Here is a 20,486-nt window from a genome sequence, read left to right as displayed (position 1 = left end):
AACCACATATTTTATGAGACCTTGCAACTTTTATCAATTTTTCAATTACACATACCATCAATTCTTATTATCATCTACTAAAACTTTTACCAAAAACTTTGTCAAACAACCCCTTAATTTAATTATTAATCATGTTTCACTGTAAATGTTATAGATTCTCATCACTCATCTCTTATGCTGGTCTTAACTAAATTTGCTCAGCATCTGCATCTTATGTTTCTTGTTCTATTCCAGTGAAGATGTGCGGTATTGGTATGAGCTGACTCATTAGGATATTCACAATAATGGATGAAAAATCCTTCATCTTTATAGCCTCTTAAATTATTAATCTGATTACCTATGAGAAAATGCCATCGAGAGGTTTTGGAAGGATGCGAAAGATTTTGAATTGAATAGATTTAACAAGAAATGAAGCAGAAGTATGAGGGTTCTGACTTTCTGTCAAATTCATTATTCTTTTGGTATAATTTTACCACAACAATATTGAATGTATGAACTTTAATTTAGAATATCTGCTTTTTCTATTTGGATCCTTCTTGATGACACTGTCATTTCCCTCCTCAATTGCCCATTCCTTGAACACTATATTTAGTCTACTGCACTGTTCTTTTCCTCCCTTTTTTTTTATTTTATTTTTTTACCAGCTATATGGTTTGGTGAAACTGATGTTGGGTAATCAGATTTTACTATGCTTGTGGTTTCTATTGCAGCAAAAGCTCTGCAGTATCTGCATAAGCTCGGAATTGTACATAGGGATCTGAAGCCGGCAAATATTCTTGTAATATGTTTAATTCTGTTGCATCTGATTACAGCATGTTCCTGCATTTTTTTATTTTTTTTTTGAGAGTACATTCTTCTCCGAGCAAGTAATTTTATGGTTATCTTTCTTTTGGGCATTGTGTGATGTTGTGCATTGTTCTGCTGCAGCTTGACAAACATCTGCGTCCACATCTGGCAGACTTTGGTTTGGCCGAATACAAGATAGATCTTAAACAAGTTTCTACTGAAAATTGGAAATCATCTGGCAAGCCAACTGGTGGTTTCCATAAAAAGAATATGGTTGGGACGCTGATTTACATGGCACCAGAAGTATTGAGGAAAGAGATACATACTGAGAAGTCCGATGTCTACAGTTTTGGAATATCTGCCAAGTAAGTACTTGCAATATATAGCTTTCTGGTTTATATAAGTATGAAAGGCAACTGCTGTGCTGTAGATGTACCTGCCCTGAATTTTTAGTAGCAATCAATCTTTTGGAGCAAATATTTTCATAGGAAAACGGTTGTATGACTATTGACTTGTACTTAATAACTTGACTTGCATAATGACTTTGTCACTTTTGAATGTTTGTTAATATGGTGGACGCCCAGTGTGAGCTGTTGCAAAGATCAAGCTTTTTCTACTTTATATGGAACTATATGATTGGCTTTGACCTGGCTTGTTTACACCATCATTATAACTTTATACGGAACTATAGATTGGTCTGGAAACTAGCAGGATCCTTTACATTTCAATCCCTTGCTGTTGACATCCATTCTGAAAGTTGTGCCTCCCGCATGGTCGGCAAAGATAATTTTTAGCCATGAATTAGAAATTGAAGAGAGAATATTGTTTCCACGCACATAACGCGCATTTGTTTTAATATATTCATTTGTCTCTTAGAGTTGAAATCTTCTCTTCTATATATAGATGATGCATTAAACACGTGATATGTATTTGATGGAGAAGCATATCAATCCATTCATTTGGAGTTTTATTTGAACTAAGTAAATTAACCACCTTCGATTCTTAACACCACTTAATGAATTGAATCCCCATAATTACCCTGATAAATGTTGCTTTCTTATAACTGGTATAGGTGAGGGAGTTATTTGTTTTCTTTAAGTCTTTGGGGTTAACTTAAAATCTCTTTTACCTTTGAGTGAATAATTAGGGACCAAGGCTGGCTGTAAATGGGCAAATACTAATGAATCCAGAATACCAAGCTGAGTTGAACTTATGATGGCTGTGCTCAATTAAGCCAAGTCGGTGCTTGGACTTGATGTTCTAGTTCATCACAGGAGTACAAAATGTTTTTCATGTTTCATGTTTCATGTTTCGTGTTGATCTTAGTCTCATCTTCTCAGAAATGAAATCATATGGAAAGCCTATTCCTGTGGATGTAGAACTCTAAGTTTTGTATACAATCCAAATTTGCACATATATTTCCTTTAGATAATATGATTTCTGCAAATGATCTGTCATAAATCTTCATTCAATATTCAAAAAATTGACGGGACAAGGATGAATGTTGAGAAGCTCAAGCATTCGATGGATGATATAAGCTCAATGATGAATGTCAACATCTTAGCTCAACATCAAAAAAGATGGGCAGCGAAGATTCATCTCAATGAATTTTAAGAAGCTGGTTGATGTATCTCCACATTAGGCATCGACTTTAAAGTGAAACCTCATTGTGTAGAAGCAATTAATGCAATCAATATTTAAATTTTACAATATTTTTTTCATGCAAGATTCTCAATGTCCACCATTCAGTTTCTTACAAGGAATGGCCATCATCTTTCATTTTTAAAAAAAGAGAATCTATTAATATTGAAATGATTTTTATTTTTATTTTTTGTTTTTTATCAATAAAGGATTAATCTAATGTCCTTTAAATTTATTGGTAATAAGAGTAGTTTCTTTTTTATTTTTTATTTTTTATTTTTTCGTTGCTGTTGCTGGGGAAGGGAAAATAACGAGAGGATATACTTTCAAAACGATTATAGAATGCAAAAAATATAAAGAAAATTGTGGAAGACAACTCTAGTCCCAAGTGAACCCTAGTTGTCTTTGTTATTTAATAGACAACTCTATATCAATACAACCAATGTTTTTATCATTGCGGTAGCTGGGAAGCTCTGGAATAAAGTATCTAGTGTTACCAATGATGTCTATTTGATGACTTTATTTGGTTTTATATATTCCGTTTTGGTAGGATTAAGGCATGAAGCTTCACATAAATGTGCTTGTCTTGAAGCATTTTCTGTAATGACCATTTAGCATAATAATTGTATCTGGTCGGGCCTACATTAGCTAGCAAAATATACTTTTGCCATGCAATCTCATTGATAGATGGAGATGTACAAATTGAACAAAATTAATTGATTCCTAACAGGAAGTGGACACAAGAGTCTCATAGTTAAGGAAAGCCTATATGTTGAATATTTTTTGTATCAATATTGACTAGAATTTTCACTTCTCATAAATTTGGAAGCAAGAAAAAAGGAAATGGAATATCTAGTTTCAATCTCCAAATAAAAGATTTTGGGCAAGTTAGCTATAAGCATACAGGCAGTGGTCATTGAAGGTTATTTTAATTCCATATGTATTTCCTTGATAGCATAGTGACTGTTAAACATTTGTACTCAACTTTGCTTCAAATTACTGTCCAGCTGTTCGGTTGCCATGGATGTGTTATGTCCAGAGAGAGATAGTTATAGTGCCAACTTGGACCTTTATATCATTACCTTTTTGTAGGTGCAAGATGAAATATTTTCCTATCTTGGAACTACAAAATGTTTTGTGAAGGAAAGAATGAATTTAATGATTGGTCAGATGTACACGACTCACACTCTGCATAAATGCACATATATGTATATACGTATGTATACGTATTTTGTGTATGTATGTGCACGTAAGCACTTGAACACACCCAGGGTAATGCATTCATGTCAATTCACGTGTATGTGGTAATGCATCTACTCATGTATGTATGCACATGAGGTAGTTATTTATGGGTGTTTATTTAGGAAGTTTTTACTCATGTCTTGAAGCATTCTCATTGAAGAAGCACTAAATGAGGATCTGATCATTTCCATATCACATTTTGATCTTCATCTACAAGGAAAATTGAGACAGACAAATTTGGTAATTTCAATGTAACAGAGTTGGTGGAACTCTGCTCCTTTTGATTAGAGGATTAATTGTTGACTATATTATAGCACCAATGAAATTTAAGATTCTAAAACCTGTCTATATGTACTAGACATGTGACTATTAGATCCTTGAGTATATTGCCTAGTGACCGCTTGGGGTATCAACGTCAAGGTTGTTTGAACAGGAATTTGGTAGATAATGGATTTTTTGCCCAGTTTACTCATGACAGCATCCTTGGTTTGAGTAATCATCTCCTTCATTTTTACCTTTTACCAAGCCAACTTGAAGATTTGCCCTAAGCTTGGGTTGAAACCTTGACAGTGCTTTTGACTCATTAACAAATAATGCTAATCTGGAAAATCTTAAACTGGGTTTCTGGACGTGACCGTGACCGTGACCGTGACCGTGTTTCTGAATACTGATTTCTTGTTTACATGCTCCCTGGTACACACACGCAATTGTGTATGTTTATATTTTGGTTTCCACATGAAAAGGCAAAAACATTTTGAATTATTTTCTGTTTCATATTTTTAAACTAGACATTCGCACATTATTATTTTATTTTATTTTAATTTTTTTTTTTGGTGGGAAATAAGCCATAATTTTACTTTACTTTTGAGCAGAAGAAAAGGCTAGAATTTTTCGTGGAAATAGCACCTGCTTTAGGCTTTTGTTTATCCTACACTCATTGAAATGCAAAAATAGTCAAGTAAACTTATGAATGCTACACGAATGTAATGAATTTTTATTACCTTTAGAATGTCAACTTTACGTCTTGCAGTGCGAATCTATATAACATGGCCAATGATCTTTATTATGTGACTGTTAGAGTTTTTTTCTCTTTCATTTTCTCTCTGGCCGCCTCCATTTTTCTTAAGGTAACATACTTGGATTAGACTTGGGAAATTGAAATCTTAGATGTTGCTATGTCTAGTTCACGCAATACTTTTCTACCACGATTTGAACAATCTCTCTTAATATTGAATCCTAAATGTTGATGTTGTTCATGGCTAACTCGAGTTCTTTGATTTGCAATGTTGATAACACATAAAATTGTTTTCATTTGAAGCGTAAACAGTTCTAACTGAAATTAACAATAATTTATTTAGAACATAGTAGTTTTTTTATCCTTGGCCCATATCGAGCATTTGTACTTGTGTACATTGCAGCGAGCTTCTCACTGGTGTAGTCCCATATACTGATCTTCGAGCTGAGGCACAGGTTACTCTTCCTTCTAATCATTGGTTTCATTTTGTTTTCTCTTACCTATAAATATTGCTCTGTGCTTCATATGTTATTTGCTGGGTGGTACCAAGAACGCTATCAATTTACCAAGAAACGAAGATGAATTTCCTAGTATCTTTTTTCCTTTTCATCATTCACTCAAATAAAGATTAAGTTTCTGAAAAAATAGCCAAGTCATGAAATTCAAAACTTGAAGCTACTAGCTAAGATTGCCTATCATTTTTTCAAGAGCTTGCTACAATGCTTTTGTAGGGGGGAATTTGTTGCGAGTGATCTTCTTCAAGTTAGGGTTATAATGAAAAATAAATGAAATTTCAATGACCGTTTGAATTAACCAAGTTGTTCAGCACCCATTTATCTCGGTGGAAGGAATACGTTCAAGTCTCATAATCCAAGAAAACTAGCTTGTAGCCTCTATATATCATAATGACAAGTACTTGTGTGGAAATTCAGGACACTTGTTTTTGAGTAATCGATCTTCCATAACTGAAATTATTAAATCATAACAATTTATCATGGCTGTCCATGATACATGCTGATTGCAGGCCCATACAGTCTTGGAAATGAACTACACCGAACAGCAACTTACAGCAGCTGTGGTGTCTGAAGGACTACGACCTGTTCTTGCTGGTCTGGAGTCTGGTGCTTCCGCCAGTTTACTATCTCTAATTCAGAGATGCTGGGATGCGGATCCTGAAAATAGACCTTCTTTTGCTGATATAGTTGTGGAACTTGCTCTAATATTGGAAAGTGAAGATCGAGTAAAGGAAGGGGAAGCTGGCTTTTCTGAATCTCTTGTATCTCATGAAAATTTGGATATAGCTAATATGCAAAGTTATCAAGAGAGTATTAACTGGTTTACCCATGGTAAAGATTTTTCGGAAAGGACTTCTCTACCCTCTAATGCAGCAAGCACCTGGATTGATTCACCAAATGATCCTTCTTCATACCATCCAGTGCTATCTTGGGGTTCCTTCTCTACTTGCGGGAGAAGGGAAACCATGGAGGACACACACTTTCTGATACCCCAAATGTGCAATCAAAAGAATATCCATTTATTTGGAATATTTGACGGTCATCGAGGTATGAGCACCTTCCAGTGAAATGGTTTGTGTGGGACCAGGTTTTAAGGAGAATCATAGGCGTTGATGACACTCTGTTCTATTGTTTTTTGAAGGATGGAAGATTAAGGGGTTAGAATTTGAAATGTCTCCTTAAGAAAAGAAGATAACTTATGTCTGTCCTCTAGGTTTACCTGTAAGGAACCTGGTTTGCAGCAATATCCCTAACATGTCATTTTAAAAACGTACTAGTGAGGAAGAACAACCAGGAATAGTCAAGCCTTCCTTGGTTTGGCAGGTCTAAAGTTAAACCTCTTAATTCTCCCCTTTTTTCTCCTTTCCAGAATACTATAACAGAAGGTTTGTCCGTTCTCTTCCCAGCTATGTAGATCAGCCCAAATATTCCATAACAAGTTTTTGCATCTTTAGCTCAATGTGATGCAATTCACAATAAGTGCACTGTTAAAGTCTATTATCTTTTTTCCCTTCTGTTTTGAAGCTAGTCTACTACCTGTTTCAGTGTCTTCTCTTTCCTTCTCTCTGCTGCCAAATATATCATTGGCTTTAAAAAGAGGTTGTTTAGTCCTCACGGATCTAACTCATGAATTTACTCGTACATTCTGTCCAAAAAATTCAATAGAAAAGAGAAGTGTTGTAGGAAATAGAACCATTGGATTTTTTATGCTGAAGAATAACGCTTGGAATCAGACATGTTTCATTTTTAAGATATCCTTTCTTCGGATGGATGGATTGTCTTCTCTTTAAAAAAAAAGGGAAAAGGAAAAGAACAGTTTGAAATGGATAGTTTTCATGAGATTATAGTTAATGCTTATAAATTATAAATAGCAATCCTGTTTCATTTGTATAGGTGGCCGTATGACTGCATGGTTATATATAAAGGGAAAAGAACAATAATTATTTTGTTCTTAGAAATAATTGTCCAGTCTGAGTGACTTGAATTCTGCATTAGTTGCACTAGATTACACTCATAAACTCCTAAATGACGTGCAGGTGCAGCTGCTGCTGAGTTTTGTGCCGGGGCTCTACCTGGGTTTTTGCAAAATTTGGGTTCCTTGATCAGGTTTTCTCCTACTAATAATGTTGTAGTCTACTTATAAATCTATATTCATGTAGGTAAATGACTGAATATCTTCGTGCTTAAATAAAAACAAGATTCTCACATATTCATCTTTTACCTCTGCACAGTCCCTCTCATGCGCTGCTTGAAGCATTTGTTAAGACTGATTTAGCATTTAGGAATGAACTAGATTCTCTCCGTAAATCCAAAGGTGTTATTCAGAAAGACTGGCACCCTGGTTGTACTGCAATCACTGCTCTTATAGTAGAAAACAAATTATTTGTTGCTAATGCTGGAGATTGCAGAACAATTCTGTGCCGAGCAGGACATCCCTATGCATTAAGTAGGGTGAGATGCAAATTAACTTTTTAGCCAGATCTTCTAACAGAATGAGAACCTTATGATTGTATGTTGTCTTATTTTTCTCTAATTTATAAGCGTTGTGCCTGCTTACTGACTGAATGACCATGAGTAGGATCATGTGGCAAGTTGTCTTGAGGAGAGAGAACGGGTTATTGATGCAGGTTGCCAAGTCAAATGGCAAGTTGACACGTGGAGGGTTGGTCATGCTGCTCTCCAGGTTATTCCTTTTTTCAATTCGCAATTCTTTTATCCTCTGTTATATGATAAACTTCTGAAAATGATGAGCATGTTCGGAATGCTTATATATTGTACTTGTAATGAGAGAGAATAAGTATGTCTCCTTACTTATAAGAGATAAGAAAGCATCCAAACATGCTCGATGTCTTCTACTCATTGATCTTTAGAATTCCTAATTTATTGCTTTAAACTGATTCTTTACTTGGCATTTTCTTTTCATTATCATGTGATTGCTTAATAAACATTTATCTTTTACATCGAGTATTAACTAATCTACATCTTCTTTCATTGGTTTTGATAATATGATGACATTGTCAATTGTATCCAATTTCTAAATACAGCCTGCTTTGCCTTTTCTGTGTTATGTTTCCAACAGCTCACAGAGATCTGCATGTGCAATGGAAAATAATTCAACTAACATTGGAAGCGAGTAATAAAGAAACAAACATGCTTATAAGGATGTATAGATAATTTAAGATATACTTGTAAAAACTCGATACTTTCTCTTTTTTACCTTTTTCCCCCAAAATTTTTTCCCATTATGATTTTATTGGCTAGCGAAATATTCAAACTTGGACTTTGATGGCCTCTTGCTCATGATAATGTGACAGTATTGGTAGTCAACGGAAAATTGTAAAGATTGTTACAACACATTGAATTGCTCCAGGTTACTACTCATGATAATGTGACAGTATTGGTAGTTAATGGAAAATTGTAAAGATTGTTACAACACATTGAATTGCTCCAGGTTACTATGGGGTTGCTACCGATTTAGCCCCTGTTTGGTGGCCTTTAAACTTAAAAAACTATGTTTTGAATAATATTTTTTGGAGAATATGTAGTTAGGAAATATTTAAGGTTCACGTATATAATATTTTTATTTTATGAATGTATGGTTGAAAATGAGTATGAAAAATAAATTAAAGGTCACCAGGGGTTTGAAAGATTCTAGAATTTCATAAAATTGCTTACAGAAAGCTTCAATTTAACAAGTTATTTTATCGGTCACTGTATTAGTTGCTTCAAACTTTGTCAACGTGTTTGGTTTGTAGGATTAGTCTCAACTCATGAATAAGATTTTAATTTCTTTTTCTTATTTAAAGCATGTTTGAGCCTCATTTCTTGCCCAAAATACATATTGGAATAATATTTTGAAAGGGAATGTTTGGTTAAAAAATAAGAAAAAGTTTTGAGTTTGCTTGTAATATTATTTTATGGAAGAATGTGTGATTGAAAATAAGAGTGAGAAAATTTTATTTTGAAAATAATGGGAACCAAACATTAACTTGATGTTGTATAATTCTATTTAATACTTTGTATCAAACATGCACTAAATATTTGCCTAATGAAGCATGTGAGTTAAGCATGCACATTTAGATTATACACTTGGACATTAGTAGCAAGTGCATGCAACTTTTTACTTGGAAATTGTGATTGTCATCTCCTAAAATTTTAGAAAGTAGTGCTTCGATGCTACTTCAACTAATTGTTTTCTTTTAATAGGTTACGCGCTCTATTGGTGATGATGATTTAAAGCCTGCTGTAACTGCAGAACCCGAGATAACTGAGACCATACTATCGGCCGAAGATGAATACCTAGTAAGTTTCATATAGCTACTTTATCAAGGTGTATGACATTTATTTGGTATACCAATGAATACAAATATCGAAAATGTGCTGCTTTCCAAAACTTACAGTATAGACATGAGTTGTTTTGTGTTTGATATTTTAACTGTTATTGAAGATGTTTGTCTTGAATTTTTATGTACTCTAAAGGGTTTTGTTTGTTTGAAAGACCGTTTGGACAACCATCTAATTTTCTATTATAAGAAGTAATGAGTATAATTTCCAGGTAATGGCCAGTGACGGCCTTTGGGATGTTATGAAGAATTCAGATGTTGTAAACATAATAAGAGACACTGTGAAAGAGCCAGGAATGTGCTCAAAGAGATTGGCAACTGAAGCCGTTGAAAGAGGTAGCAATGATAATATCACTGTTATCGTGGTTTTCTTGTGTTCGGTATCTACAGCTGAGAGGATTTACTAGATTCTGAGTACAACTCGCCCGATGCAAATTCTCATATTAGGAAATGGAAACATGGCGATTCTTTGTAGAATTATTGGTACACATACGTAAATGTATTCATTATTTTGTCATTGATTTGGTGCATTGTGATATGATTTGAAGCATTAATTTGTTCATTATGGTGTCTTAGTTGGATTCAAATTGTTGGTTGGCTGTATGATTCTTTTTTGGTGACTATTCAATTTATTGTATGATTCTTTTTTCTTAATTTTATTCTATTTATTGTTAAATATGCTAGAATGTATTAAATAATTAGATTATTAGCAACTACAACATATTGTGCTTGAAAAAAGAAACATCATGCTCCTATTTGTGAGCATTAAAATTAGATTTTTAGTAAATTTTGACAAAAAGTGGATGATATGTGTGAATGAAAAGTTGTGAGCCTCATGAAATATATGAGTAAAATTAATTGTTGATTTTAATTCAAATTAAAATCTAGATTTTAAACGTTACGAGATAGGGACTATATTTGAGTAAAATGTATTGTGTTTCGACATTAAATTATAAGTATTGTGTTTAGGCATTAAAAAACAATATTTTGAAAATTAGATCAGATCGATTAGTTGGGTTAAAATTAAGAATTAGTCTCATTATATCATAAACATTTTGAAATGAAAATCGTTTAAATTAAGTCAATAAGTACTCAAGATTTAATTGTTTCTTTCAAAAAAAAATAAATAATAATAATTGTAACCCGTCTATTCTCGATTAATTATGTTTGACCATTTATCTTTTTGTAATTTTATTTTTGAGGCAATTTTCAGAATGTTGTTAAAAGGATGTGTAGATTGAAAATTTCCCAACTTTGTTCTTAATTAAAAGCATGGCTGGGATCGACTCTGATTATCTATATATTTTTTGTAAATGAGTGATTAAAAATAAAAAGTTAAATTTACTTGCAGCTCATTGTGAAAGGCTGGTTGCTGGATCCCCTTCATTCTAATGAATCATGTGCCAAAATGTCACAAGGAGTAAAACTTGATGCGATATAACGTCTGTACCAAATCAAAACCCTTCATAATATTCACATTTTTGCAATTTCTGTTCTAATAATAAATAAATAAAACGGACAAAAGATACTGCGTTAGAGACCCATCTGAATTTAGGGTTTCATCTCAAAAAATTTTACACGCTGAGTGTGTATATTTATAAATTGTATATGTGTTTCTAGGGTTTTTTTTGCTCCCTAAGTTGTTCATTTTGAGCAGTTTACGGAAATGGCTGGAAAAACGGTGATCTCCGACGACGAAGGTAAAATTTTTGGGCGAGTACTCGTATTTCGGAGTTGGAAATCGAAGAAATTTTCGATTTTTTTGTTCGAAATTGGGAAATTTATGTGTAATATATGTATTTTGGTAAAAGCAGATGAGGTTGAAGTGTACGAAGAAGAGAGAGATAATGAACCTGATGGAGACCGAGTCCAGGGCCGCGATGACGATGATGAGGAAGATGAAGAAGATGGTACAGGCCCTGTGATTTTGCCATTTTCTTTCGAAAAATTTATATTTACTTGTGTAATGTTTTAGTATTATTATTACTATTATTATTGGTTGAATGTGTGGTTGTAGGCCTATATTTACATATTAGGCTTTGATCTTAACTTGAAATTGCAATTTGGATCAAGTCATTTATGCGGCTTTCTCTTGCACGCAATTAAAATTGCAAATTTTTAGGTTTTCTACTTTCTATTGATTTCTGGATTTTTTATGTGTTCCTATTATATTTTCTTAGGAACTAACTGTCATTGTAGTTGAAACTATGGTGGGTTTAATTTAGACGAGTTTTATTCTGTGCTATTTTTAACATCTGTTCTCGGCCTTTTATTCTGTGCTATTTTTTGGTTGAACAATTTTCTGTATGGTGGTGTTTCTGAGCAGAAGAAGGGCAGGATGAATATGAAAAAGATGGGTTTATAGTGGATGATGTCGAGGACGAAGAGGAAGTGGAGGAAGAAGATAGAGCTGACAGTGGCGAGGAGAGGCAGAAGAAGAAGAAAAGGAAGAAAAGGTTATTTATTCATATATTGTTTATATTTTCTGTTCTCATTTATGTTTACTGTGAAAGAATTGAAGAATGAATCTGACTTTATAAACATTGATTGAACCAATAATAGAGAGTCAGAATATATGCTCGACGAGGATGACTACGAGCTTCTTCAGGAAAGCAATATCTCTGTTCCTCGTCCAAAACTTGTATGTTCTATGAGTGCATTCTTTGGTGGTTTTTGTGAAATTTAGAGTTGGTGGTTCTGTTAAATTTGTAAATTTTAATTATTTGCATTTTGCTAAAACTGACTAGGAGAGCAAGAAGTTTAAGCGACTGAAAAAAGCTCGGAGGGATACAGAGGAAGACACCTCTGGGTTTTCTGATGAAGAGGAGTTTGATGGAAGTGGAAAAGGAGGACGATCAGCAGAGGAGAAGCTTAAACGCAGCTTGTTTGGTGATGATGATGGTATATTTCATTCAAATTGTCCTTCATTAGTATTTTCTGTTTGCTAACAATTTATCTGGATACGTCTGAAATACTCTAGGACAACCGCTCGAGGATATTGCTGAGGAGGATGAACAGCTTGAAGAAGAGGATGCAGACATTGGGGAAGAGGATGAAATGGCTGATTTCATTGTTGATGAAGAAGAAGTTGATGAACATGGAGCTCCAGTCAGGTATATCATCATCTTGGACGTCTGCAACACATGGCTATATGATTTATTTTCTGAACTATACGTAATGCAGAAGGAAGAGGCCCAAAAAGACTAGGCAAACCCCTGGGATCTCATCATCAGCTCTGCAGGAAGCGCATGACATATTTGGTGATGTCGATGACCTTCTGAAGCTTCGCAAGAGAAGTTTAGCAATTAGGGGAAGGCATGAAGATTATGGTGAATGGAAGGAAAGGAGGCTTGAAGATGAATTTGAACCTGTTATTCTCTCTGAAAAGTATATGACTGAAAAGGATGACCGGATTCGGGAAATAGACATCCCCGAAAGAATGCAGGTTTTCTATATTTTGAAGAATACACTTATCTACCTGGTTTTCAATACTGCTGTCATGATTATGATGCTTCCCCTGTTCTTTGTAGATTTCCGAGGAAAGTACTGGTCCTCCACCTACAGATGAGTTGAGTATAGCAGAGGAGAGAGACTGGATATATAGTCAGCTCGTCTATGGTGCTGTGCCTCTGTTTAACAAGAGGGGCACAACCACCGAGGAGCTGAATGAACTATCAGTAATCAAGGATGACATTGCGAGATTTCTGGAATTAATGCATGTACAGAAGTTAGATGTAAGTATCTTTTACCAACCGGTGTTTTCTTCGTTAGGTGCAGATGAACTCTGCAGTTTGAGTAATAATTCATTCCGCTCTATCATTAGGTTCCCTTTATTGCTATGTACCGGAAGGAGGAGATTTTGAGCCTATTAAAGGATCCAGATCAGCCAGAAACTGACATTGAGAGCCTAAATGATCCTAACCAAAAACCTAGACTAAGGTGGCACAAGGTAGAGATCAGAAATTTGATTTGCGCATTAGATTTTTAATGTTGAACTTCTTATGTACCTGAGAAGATTACTTAGATATGGTTTTGGAGTGGTGTGCTGTAGGTTCTTTGGACAATCCTGGACTTGGATAAAAAGTGGCTTCTTCTTCAGAAACGGAAGAGTGCCCTTGAGATATACTACAACAAGCGCTTTGAGGAAGAGTCACGCAGAGTATATGATGAGACACGGCTTAATTTGAACAGGCAGCTTTTTGAGTCAATTACAAAGTCACTTAAGGCAGCTGATTCAGAAAGAGAGGTTGACGATGTTGATTCAAAATTTAACTTGCATTTCCCTGCGGGTGAGGCTGGTGCAGATGAAGGGCAGTTCAAGAGGCCAAAGAGGAAATCACAGTACAGCATTTGCAGTAAGGCTGGCTTATGGGAGGTTGCGAACAAGTTTGGCTATAGCTCTGAGCAGTTCGGGTTGCAGATATCTCTGGAAAAAATGGTATATGTTTGTTTTTCCTTCTGATTGTACCTGTCTTAAACTGGGAGATTGAGAGTGATTGTAAATTTTTTTTGCAGAGAATGGATGAATTGGAGGATGCTAAGGAAACACCAGAAGAAATGGCTTCCAATTTCACTTGTGCGATGTTTGAGACTCCCCAGGCTGTGCTTAGAGGTGCTAGACACATGGTATGCTGATAAATCTGTGATATTTGCCATAATTTGGGTGATTCTTACAGGATCTTCGGTATACTTATTAATATTTAACTTTACCTACCAGGCTGCTGTTGAGATTAGCTGTGAACCATGTGTACGCAAACATGTTCGTAGTATCTTTATGGAAAATGCTGTGGTGTCAACAAGCCCTACACCTGATGGAACTGTTGTAATTGATTCTTTCCACCAGTTTGCTGGAGTGAAGTGGTTGCGGGACAAGCCACTTACTAGATTTGAGGATGCTCAGTGGCTTCTAATTCAAAAGGCTGAAGAGGAGAAGCTTCTGAAAGTTACCATTAAGCTACCAGAACCTATCCTTGATAAGTTAATAAGTGACTCTAACGATTATTATCTGAGTGATGGTGTGAGTAAATCTGCTCAACTGTGGAATGAGCAGAGGAAACTGATCCTTCAAGATGCGTTTTCTAATTTTCTTTTACCTTCAATGAAGAAGGAAGCAAGATCCCTATTGACTAGTAGAGCAAAAAACTGGTTGCTTTGGGATTATGGAAAGCTTTTGTGGGACAAAGTTTCTGTTTCACCATATCAACGAAAAGAAAATGATGCTAATTCTGACGAGGAAGCTGCACCCCGGGTTATGGCTTGTTGTTGGGGCCCGGGAAAGCCAGCAACAACTTTTGTGATGTTGGATTCATCTGGAGAAGTTTTGGATGTTCTATATGCAGGATCCCTCAGCCTTCGTGGTCAAAATGTTAATGATCAGCAACGTAAGAAAAATGATCAGCAGCGGGTTCAGAAGTTTATGATGGACCACCAACCACATGTTGTTGTACTTGGAGCTGTGAATTTGTCTTGTACAAGGCTGAAGGAGGATATTTATGAGGTATTCGTTATTTAACTATTTCTCATCATTGATAAATGTCACCTTGGATAGTGAAACTATTATTTTCCTTTGGGAACTCTTAATGCCATGGGATTCATGTGATGTTGCTGTTAAGGGAAAATTCCATCATTGATAGTTTTTCTAATCAAAGTTTAGATGATTTTTGACCATTTCACCCCCTTCTCAATTATCAGATCATCTTCAAGATGGTGGAGGATAATCCTAGAGATGTTGGTCACGAGATGGATAATCTGAACATTGTATATGGTGATGAGTCTCTTCCGCATCTGTATGAAAATTCCCGCATCTCAACAGATCAGCTTCCTGGACAAGCAGGTTCTTTCTTTACTGAAATTATGAGTTATTTGTGCAATACTGTCGAGAATACTTATCTTGTCCTTCTTCATGTGTAGGTATTGTCAGGCGAGCTGTGGCTCTTGGGCGCAATCTTCAGAATCCACTAGCAATGGTTGCTACATTATGTGGACCAGGAAGGGAGATATTATCCTGGAAACTTAATCCTTTGGAGAGCTTTCTTACTCCTGATGAGAAATATGGGATGGTGGAAGAAGTTTTGGTTGATGTAACCAACCAAGTGGGTCTTGATATCAATTTGGCTGCTAGTCATGAATGGTTGTTTGCTCCTCTGCAGTTCATTGCTGGGCTTGGTCCTAGAAAGGCGGCATCTTTGCAGAGGTCTTTGGTAAGAGCAGGAGCAATTTTTACTAGAAAAGACCTACTGACAGCTCATGGTCTCGGTAAAAAGGTGTTTGTTAATGCAGTTGGATTCCTGCGAGTCCGACGCAGTGGATTGACTTCTAGCAGTAGTCAATTTATTGATCTGTTAGATGACACAAGGATACATCCAGAGTCCTATGGTCTTGCGCAAGAGTTGGCCAAAGATATTTATAGGGAGGATGGCAACGATGATGCAAATGATGATGAGGATGTGCTTGAAATGGCCATTGAACATGTGAGAGAAAAGCCTAATTTATTGAGGTCAGTTGATGTCCACGAATATGCTGAACAGAAGAACCGCCTGAACAAAAAAGAAACCCTTAATGATATAAGATTGGAGTTGATGGAAGGCTTTCAAGATTGGCGCAGACCATATGTAGAACCAACTCAAGATGATGAATTTTACATGATTTCTGGGGAAACAGAAGAAACATTGTCTGAAGGAAAAATTGTGCAAGCAACAGTTCGCAGGGTTCAAGCACAAAAAGCCACTTGTGTCCTTGAATCTGGATTGACAGGCTTGCTCAATAAGGAAGACTACACTGATGATTGGAAGGATATTAATGAGCTGACTGATAAGTTGCGTGAAGGCGATATTTTAAGTTGCAGAATCAAATCAATTCAGAAAAATCGATATCAGGTGTTTTTAACATGTAAAGAGAGTGATATGAGAAGCAGCCGCTTCCAGAATCATCGAAACATGGATCCCTACTATCATGAAGAGCGCAGCGGCTTAGAGAGTCAGCAGGAGAAAGCTCGTAAAGAGAAGGAGCTTGCTAAGAAGCATTTTAAGCCCAGGATGATTGTTCATCCTCGTTTTCAAAATATTACGGCCAATGAAGCAATGGAGGTCTGTTGTTAACACCATTAAATCTATCATGAAATTACCTTTTCCATGTGCTGCATATGCATGCATATACGTGTTGGCATATTTTGTAGTAGAGTTGTATTTGCTGGACTATTTGATAATGTGATGTGTACAAGTAACATATGCATAATACTGGCTAACATGTATGCATCAGATAGGGGATGTCTGAAGTTTCATCTTTATCTTCTTGGGTATATGTTTCATTTGTTAAGTTGGCTTATTTTAGGTACATTTTTTTAGTAGAAAGTGACTGCTCACATTTAATTGATCCCCTCATGAAAGTGTATGTAGGGTACACTCCCCCACTTTATGCAGCTACATCTTTAACCTAAAAGTCTATAATATTTCTGCCTGTGATTTTATGTACGATGCAGTGTGAAAATTTTGGCTATTATAGTTATTTTGGGTAAGATGCAGTGTGAAAATTGTGGTAAGCTACACCTTTGGATTTTCGTTTGCATAATTATGTCCTAATTAAGTTTCTTCTTTTTCCTCCTTTGTGTACAGTTACTGTCTGACAAGGAGCCTGGCGAAAGTGTTGTCCGTCCTAGTTCTCGGGGACCTTCATTTTTGACTTTAACTCTTAAAATTTATAATGATGTTTATGCTCACAAGGACATTGTTGAGGGCGGAAAGGAACACAAGGATATCACAAGCTTGCTTCGAATAGGGAAGACGCTGAAAATTGGAGAGGATACGTTTGAGGATTTAGATGAGGTAAGCATCTCAAGTTTTGTATTACAGAATTGTGAGGTCTTCGGGTAATTTAGCCAGTATTAATTAGAAGATATGCCAGAATGCTACCAACTGCAAGATTATTTCCATGCTTCGGAAATATTTATTTTGATCCTTCTGCCATGTCTATGTACAAGTATTAGCATATTTTTTAATCCTTATAGCTGATTACGGTTGTAATATATGTTCATAGTTTTTGTTTGAGCCACATTCTTTCAAGAAATACATTTTTAAACAATGATTTGACATCATTTTAACGACACATTCTTCAATAAAATAATATTACACGCAAATCCAAAACTTTTTTTTTATTTTTTAACTACACATTTCCCATCGATACACTATTCAAAAATACATTTTTATGAAAATAATGTGGCTCAAACAAGGGCATAATATGTTTACAAACACGTACACATGATAGGGTGAGATGATTGGGTCAAAAAAAAAATTTTAAAAAAATAAATGAAATTTTCCACTCTCTTTTTGACACCTCATGTGTATGTAAGCCCTAATGTACAAGTAGCCTCATGCAGCTCATTATATCCATATTGCAGAAGCATGGAAAGAAAGCTAACATTTCCTTATCTCTCTTTGATGTATTTTTCTAGTTTGGCGAAAATAATTAGACAATGAATGATCTGGCTAATGCTTTGTTTTAAGACCTTTAATTTTTATTTTTTTTCGATAATATCTTTCTTGTCTTTACATGTTCAATTGTATATTGAATGCTTCTTTCAGATCAGATTTTGTTTTCTCGGTGTACTTGTCAGAAATCTACTTCTGTCAACATAATTTCAATCATTTTTGCTGTATTTCTGAAGCATGGAAAGAAAATGACGTCTTCCTTCTTTGTATATTGCATTTATCAAGTTTTAGTTTGGTGAAGTACCTAGGTTGGAATAGAGGATCTGGGTAGTGCTTGGTCTATAACTTTCTTTTTTCCACTTGTTTGATATTATCTTTCACCTTCATATGTTTTTACTCATTAATTGATTACTTCTTGAACATGTTCGTTTTCTCCACTTAATCTGCTTATTAGAAATATACTTTTGTCACCATCATTAAATCCTGAGATGTGTAGAATCTTCAGCATGGTTTGTCTTTCTTGATTCAGGTAATGGATCGTTATGTGGATCCATTGGTATCCCATTTGAAGGCAATGCTAAACTATCGCAAGTTCAAGAAGGGAAATAAAGCAGAAGTTGATGAGCTCCTAAGGATTGAGAAATCTGAGTACCCAATGAGGATCGTGTATTGCTTTGGGATATCCCATGAACATCCTGGCACATTCATACTGACTTATATACGTAGTTCAAATCCACATCATGAGTACATAGGTCTGTATCCAAAGGGATTTAAGTTCCGAAAAAGGATGTTTGAGGACATTGATCGTCTTGTGGCATATTTTCAGAGACACATAGATGATCCACATGAGTCACCATCAATTCGATCAGTTGCTGCTATGGTGCCAATGAGAAGTCCTGCAACCGGGGACTCATCAGGGTTTGGCAGTGGGTGGAGTGGTTCAGGCAATGATGGTGGACGGAGAGGAAGCCAGTCTTCAGACAGAGATAGAACTCCGGGTTCTAGAACAGGTAAGCTAGAAGAACTTCACTTCATGCCTGCGGCGCTATGCCTAAATGATTTTCAATGTAAATTACTGTAAGGTCATTTCCTTTTCACAGGTCCTTAAGTGATTAGTTGTGTGACTTGTGTCATCCTGCCTGATATGTTATATTATGCTGACTTACAACTACTATTACTAGACTTTGTTAATGCTTTGGTGCTGGTAAAACTCTTAGCATACTTTGCCTTGTAGCTTAATATGTAGTCGATCCTTGATGTGGACAAGACTGGTAAACTTGATGGGTTTTCATATGATTCCCTTCTTTCCCAACTCCACATTCTGCACAGTTAATTGAAGAGGTTAATTGAGTCCCACTAGAAAACCTGACCACCAATTCTCGACACATAAGAGGGGGATGTGGTTTTGGATAGTTATAGGTAAAGGGAGTATCATCTTACAACTTTACTGCTGCAATGATTTGTTACAAATCTAACTCCTTGTCACACGGGACCTTATATACTAGTTTCTCCTAAAGTCATGTTTGAAAGTGATTGATTTTTCTTATTTATTCTTTTGAACTTATGAATTATACATTTCCTTTTTTTCATCTCTAGCTAGATTGATAACCTCTGAGGAATTTATAGTTGGAAGGAACCTATAGATTTCAGGTTGAAATGTGTCCAGATGACTGGCTTGAGGTGGGTTTTGATTGCAAGTTGCAACAGAGGCTGAAGGCCTGTGTTTTGTGAATTGGGGAGTGGCCGAGAAGGCAGGAGTGTTTAAGGGATGGGGTTGGAGGTCTTGTGGTGGAGAGGTTGAGAGAGAGTGCTAGAGTTGTGGTTTATAAAATTTGAAATGGTGCCTACAGTTGTTTCAGTTTTTCCAAGAATTATCTTTGTTTTGTTGAACTGATTTATCACTAATTTTGTCCTCCTATGTTTTAATCCATCTATATTTGTTTGGTTATAGGTAGAGGTGATTATAGAAATGGTGGCGACCAGGACGGGCATCCAAGTGGAGCACCCAGACCATATGGTGGGCGCGGACGTGGACGTGGGCGTGGTCGAGGTGGCAGAGGCAACGAGAGGCAGGATACAGACCGTGGCTCACAAAAGTGGGGTTCTAAGGATGGTGATGATGCTGGTGGATGGGGTAGTTTTCCTGGAGCAAAAGTTCAGAATTCACCAGGTCGGGAAGCTTTCCCTGGTAGCTGGGGTGGCAGCGCTTCAGATGATGCTGCGGAGACAGGTGGTGGAAATTCTGGATGGGGTGGCAGCAAAAAGAGTTCCGGCGGCTGGTGAATGTGATGCCCAAGTATATCTATGGATTTAAGCTTTGAATTGCTGGTGGCTGAGCTAATTAATTTTGTAATTCCATTGTTTAGACTGTGTTATATTTTCCATTGCTTTGTATGCAACACCCACTTCTTTAATTATTTCAATGCACTATGATAGTTTTTTGGTCGCTCGTATCGTTTATATTACTGTAACGATATCATGCTCGCGGAGTAGCCTACTTAAGCTCTCAATATTTTGACGT

At 35.9% G+C, this 20,486-nt stretch overlaps 2 protein-coding genes across 2 annotated transcripts; both read left to right on the top strand.

The window, feature by feature from the left end:
- The first annotated feature begins 49 nt into the window (after positions 1-49).
- On the top strand, positions 50-10,179 carry LOC111413000 (protein kinase and PP2C-like domain-containing protein). Its single transcript, XM_023043879.1, has 9 exons — positions 50-778; positions 928-1,151; positions 5,088-5,139; positions 5,709-6,246; positions 7,236-7,305; positions 7,431-7,650; positions 7,778-7,882; positions 9,406-9,501; positions 9,755-10,179. Exons 1-9 carry the CDS (start codon positions 689-691, stop codon positions 9,947-9,949), a joined length of 1,590 nt encoding a protein of 529 aa, XP_022899647.1. The 5' UTR covers positions 50-688; the 3' UTR covers positions 9,950-10,179.
- An 805-nt stretch (positions 10,180-10,984) lies between these two features.
- On the top strand, positions 10,985-20,411 carry LOC111412999 (transcription elongation factor SPT6 homolog). Its single transcript, XM_023043878.1, has 17 exons — positions 10,985-11,242; positions 11,357-11,452; positions 11,869-11,998; positions 12,105-12,183; positions 12,290-12,443; positions 12,523-12,655; positions 12,726-12,987; positions 13,073-13,276; positions 13,366-13,491; positions 13,594-13,980; positions 14,058-14,168; positions 14,260-15,039; positions 15,234-15,375; positions 15,453-16,627; positions 17,153-17,362; positions 18,495-18,975; positions 19,917-20,411. The coding sequence occupies exons 1-17, from the start codon at positions 11,209-11,211 to the stop codon at positions 20,246-20,248; spliced, it is 4,836 nt and encodes a 1,611-aa protein (XP_022899646.1). The 5' UTR covers positions 10,985-11,208; the 3' UTR covers positions 20,249-20,411.
- Positions 20,412-20,486: the final 75 nt, after the last annotated feature.

The sequence above is a fragment of the Olea europaea genome, chromosome 17 (assembly GCF_002742605.1).
Source record: "Olea europaea var. sylvestris chromosome 17, O_europaea_v1, whole genome shotgun sequence".
NCBI classification, from domain to species: domain Eukaryota; kingdom Viridiplantae; phylum Streptophyta; class Magnoliopsida; order Lamiales; family Oleaceae; genus Olea; species Olea europaea.
This window is presented reverse-complemented; position numbering and strand designations above follow the sequence as displayed.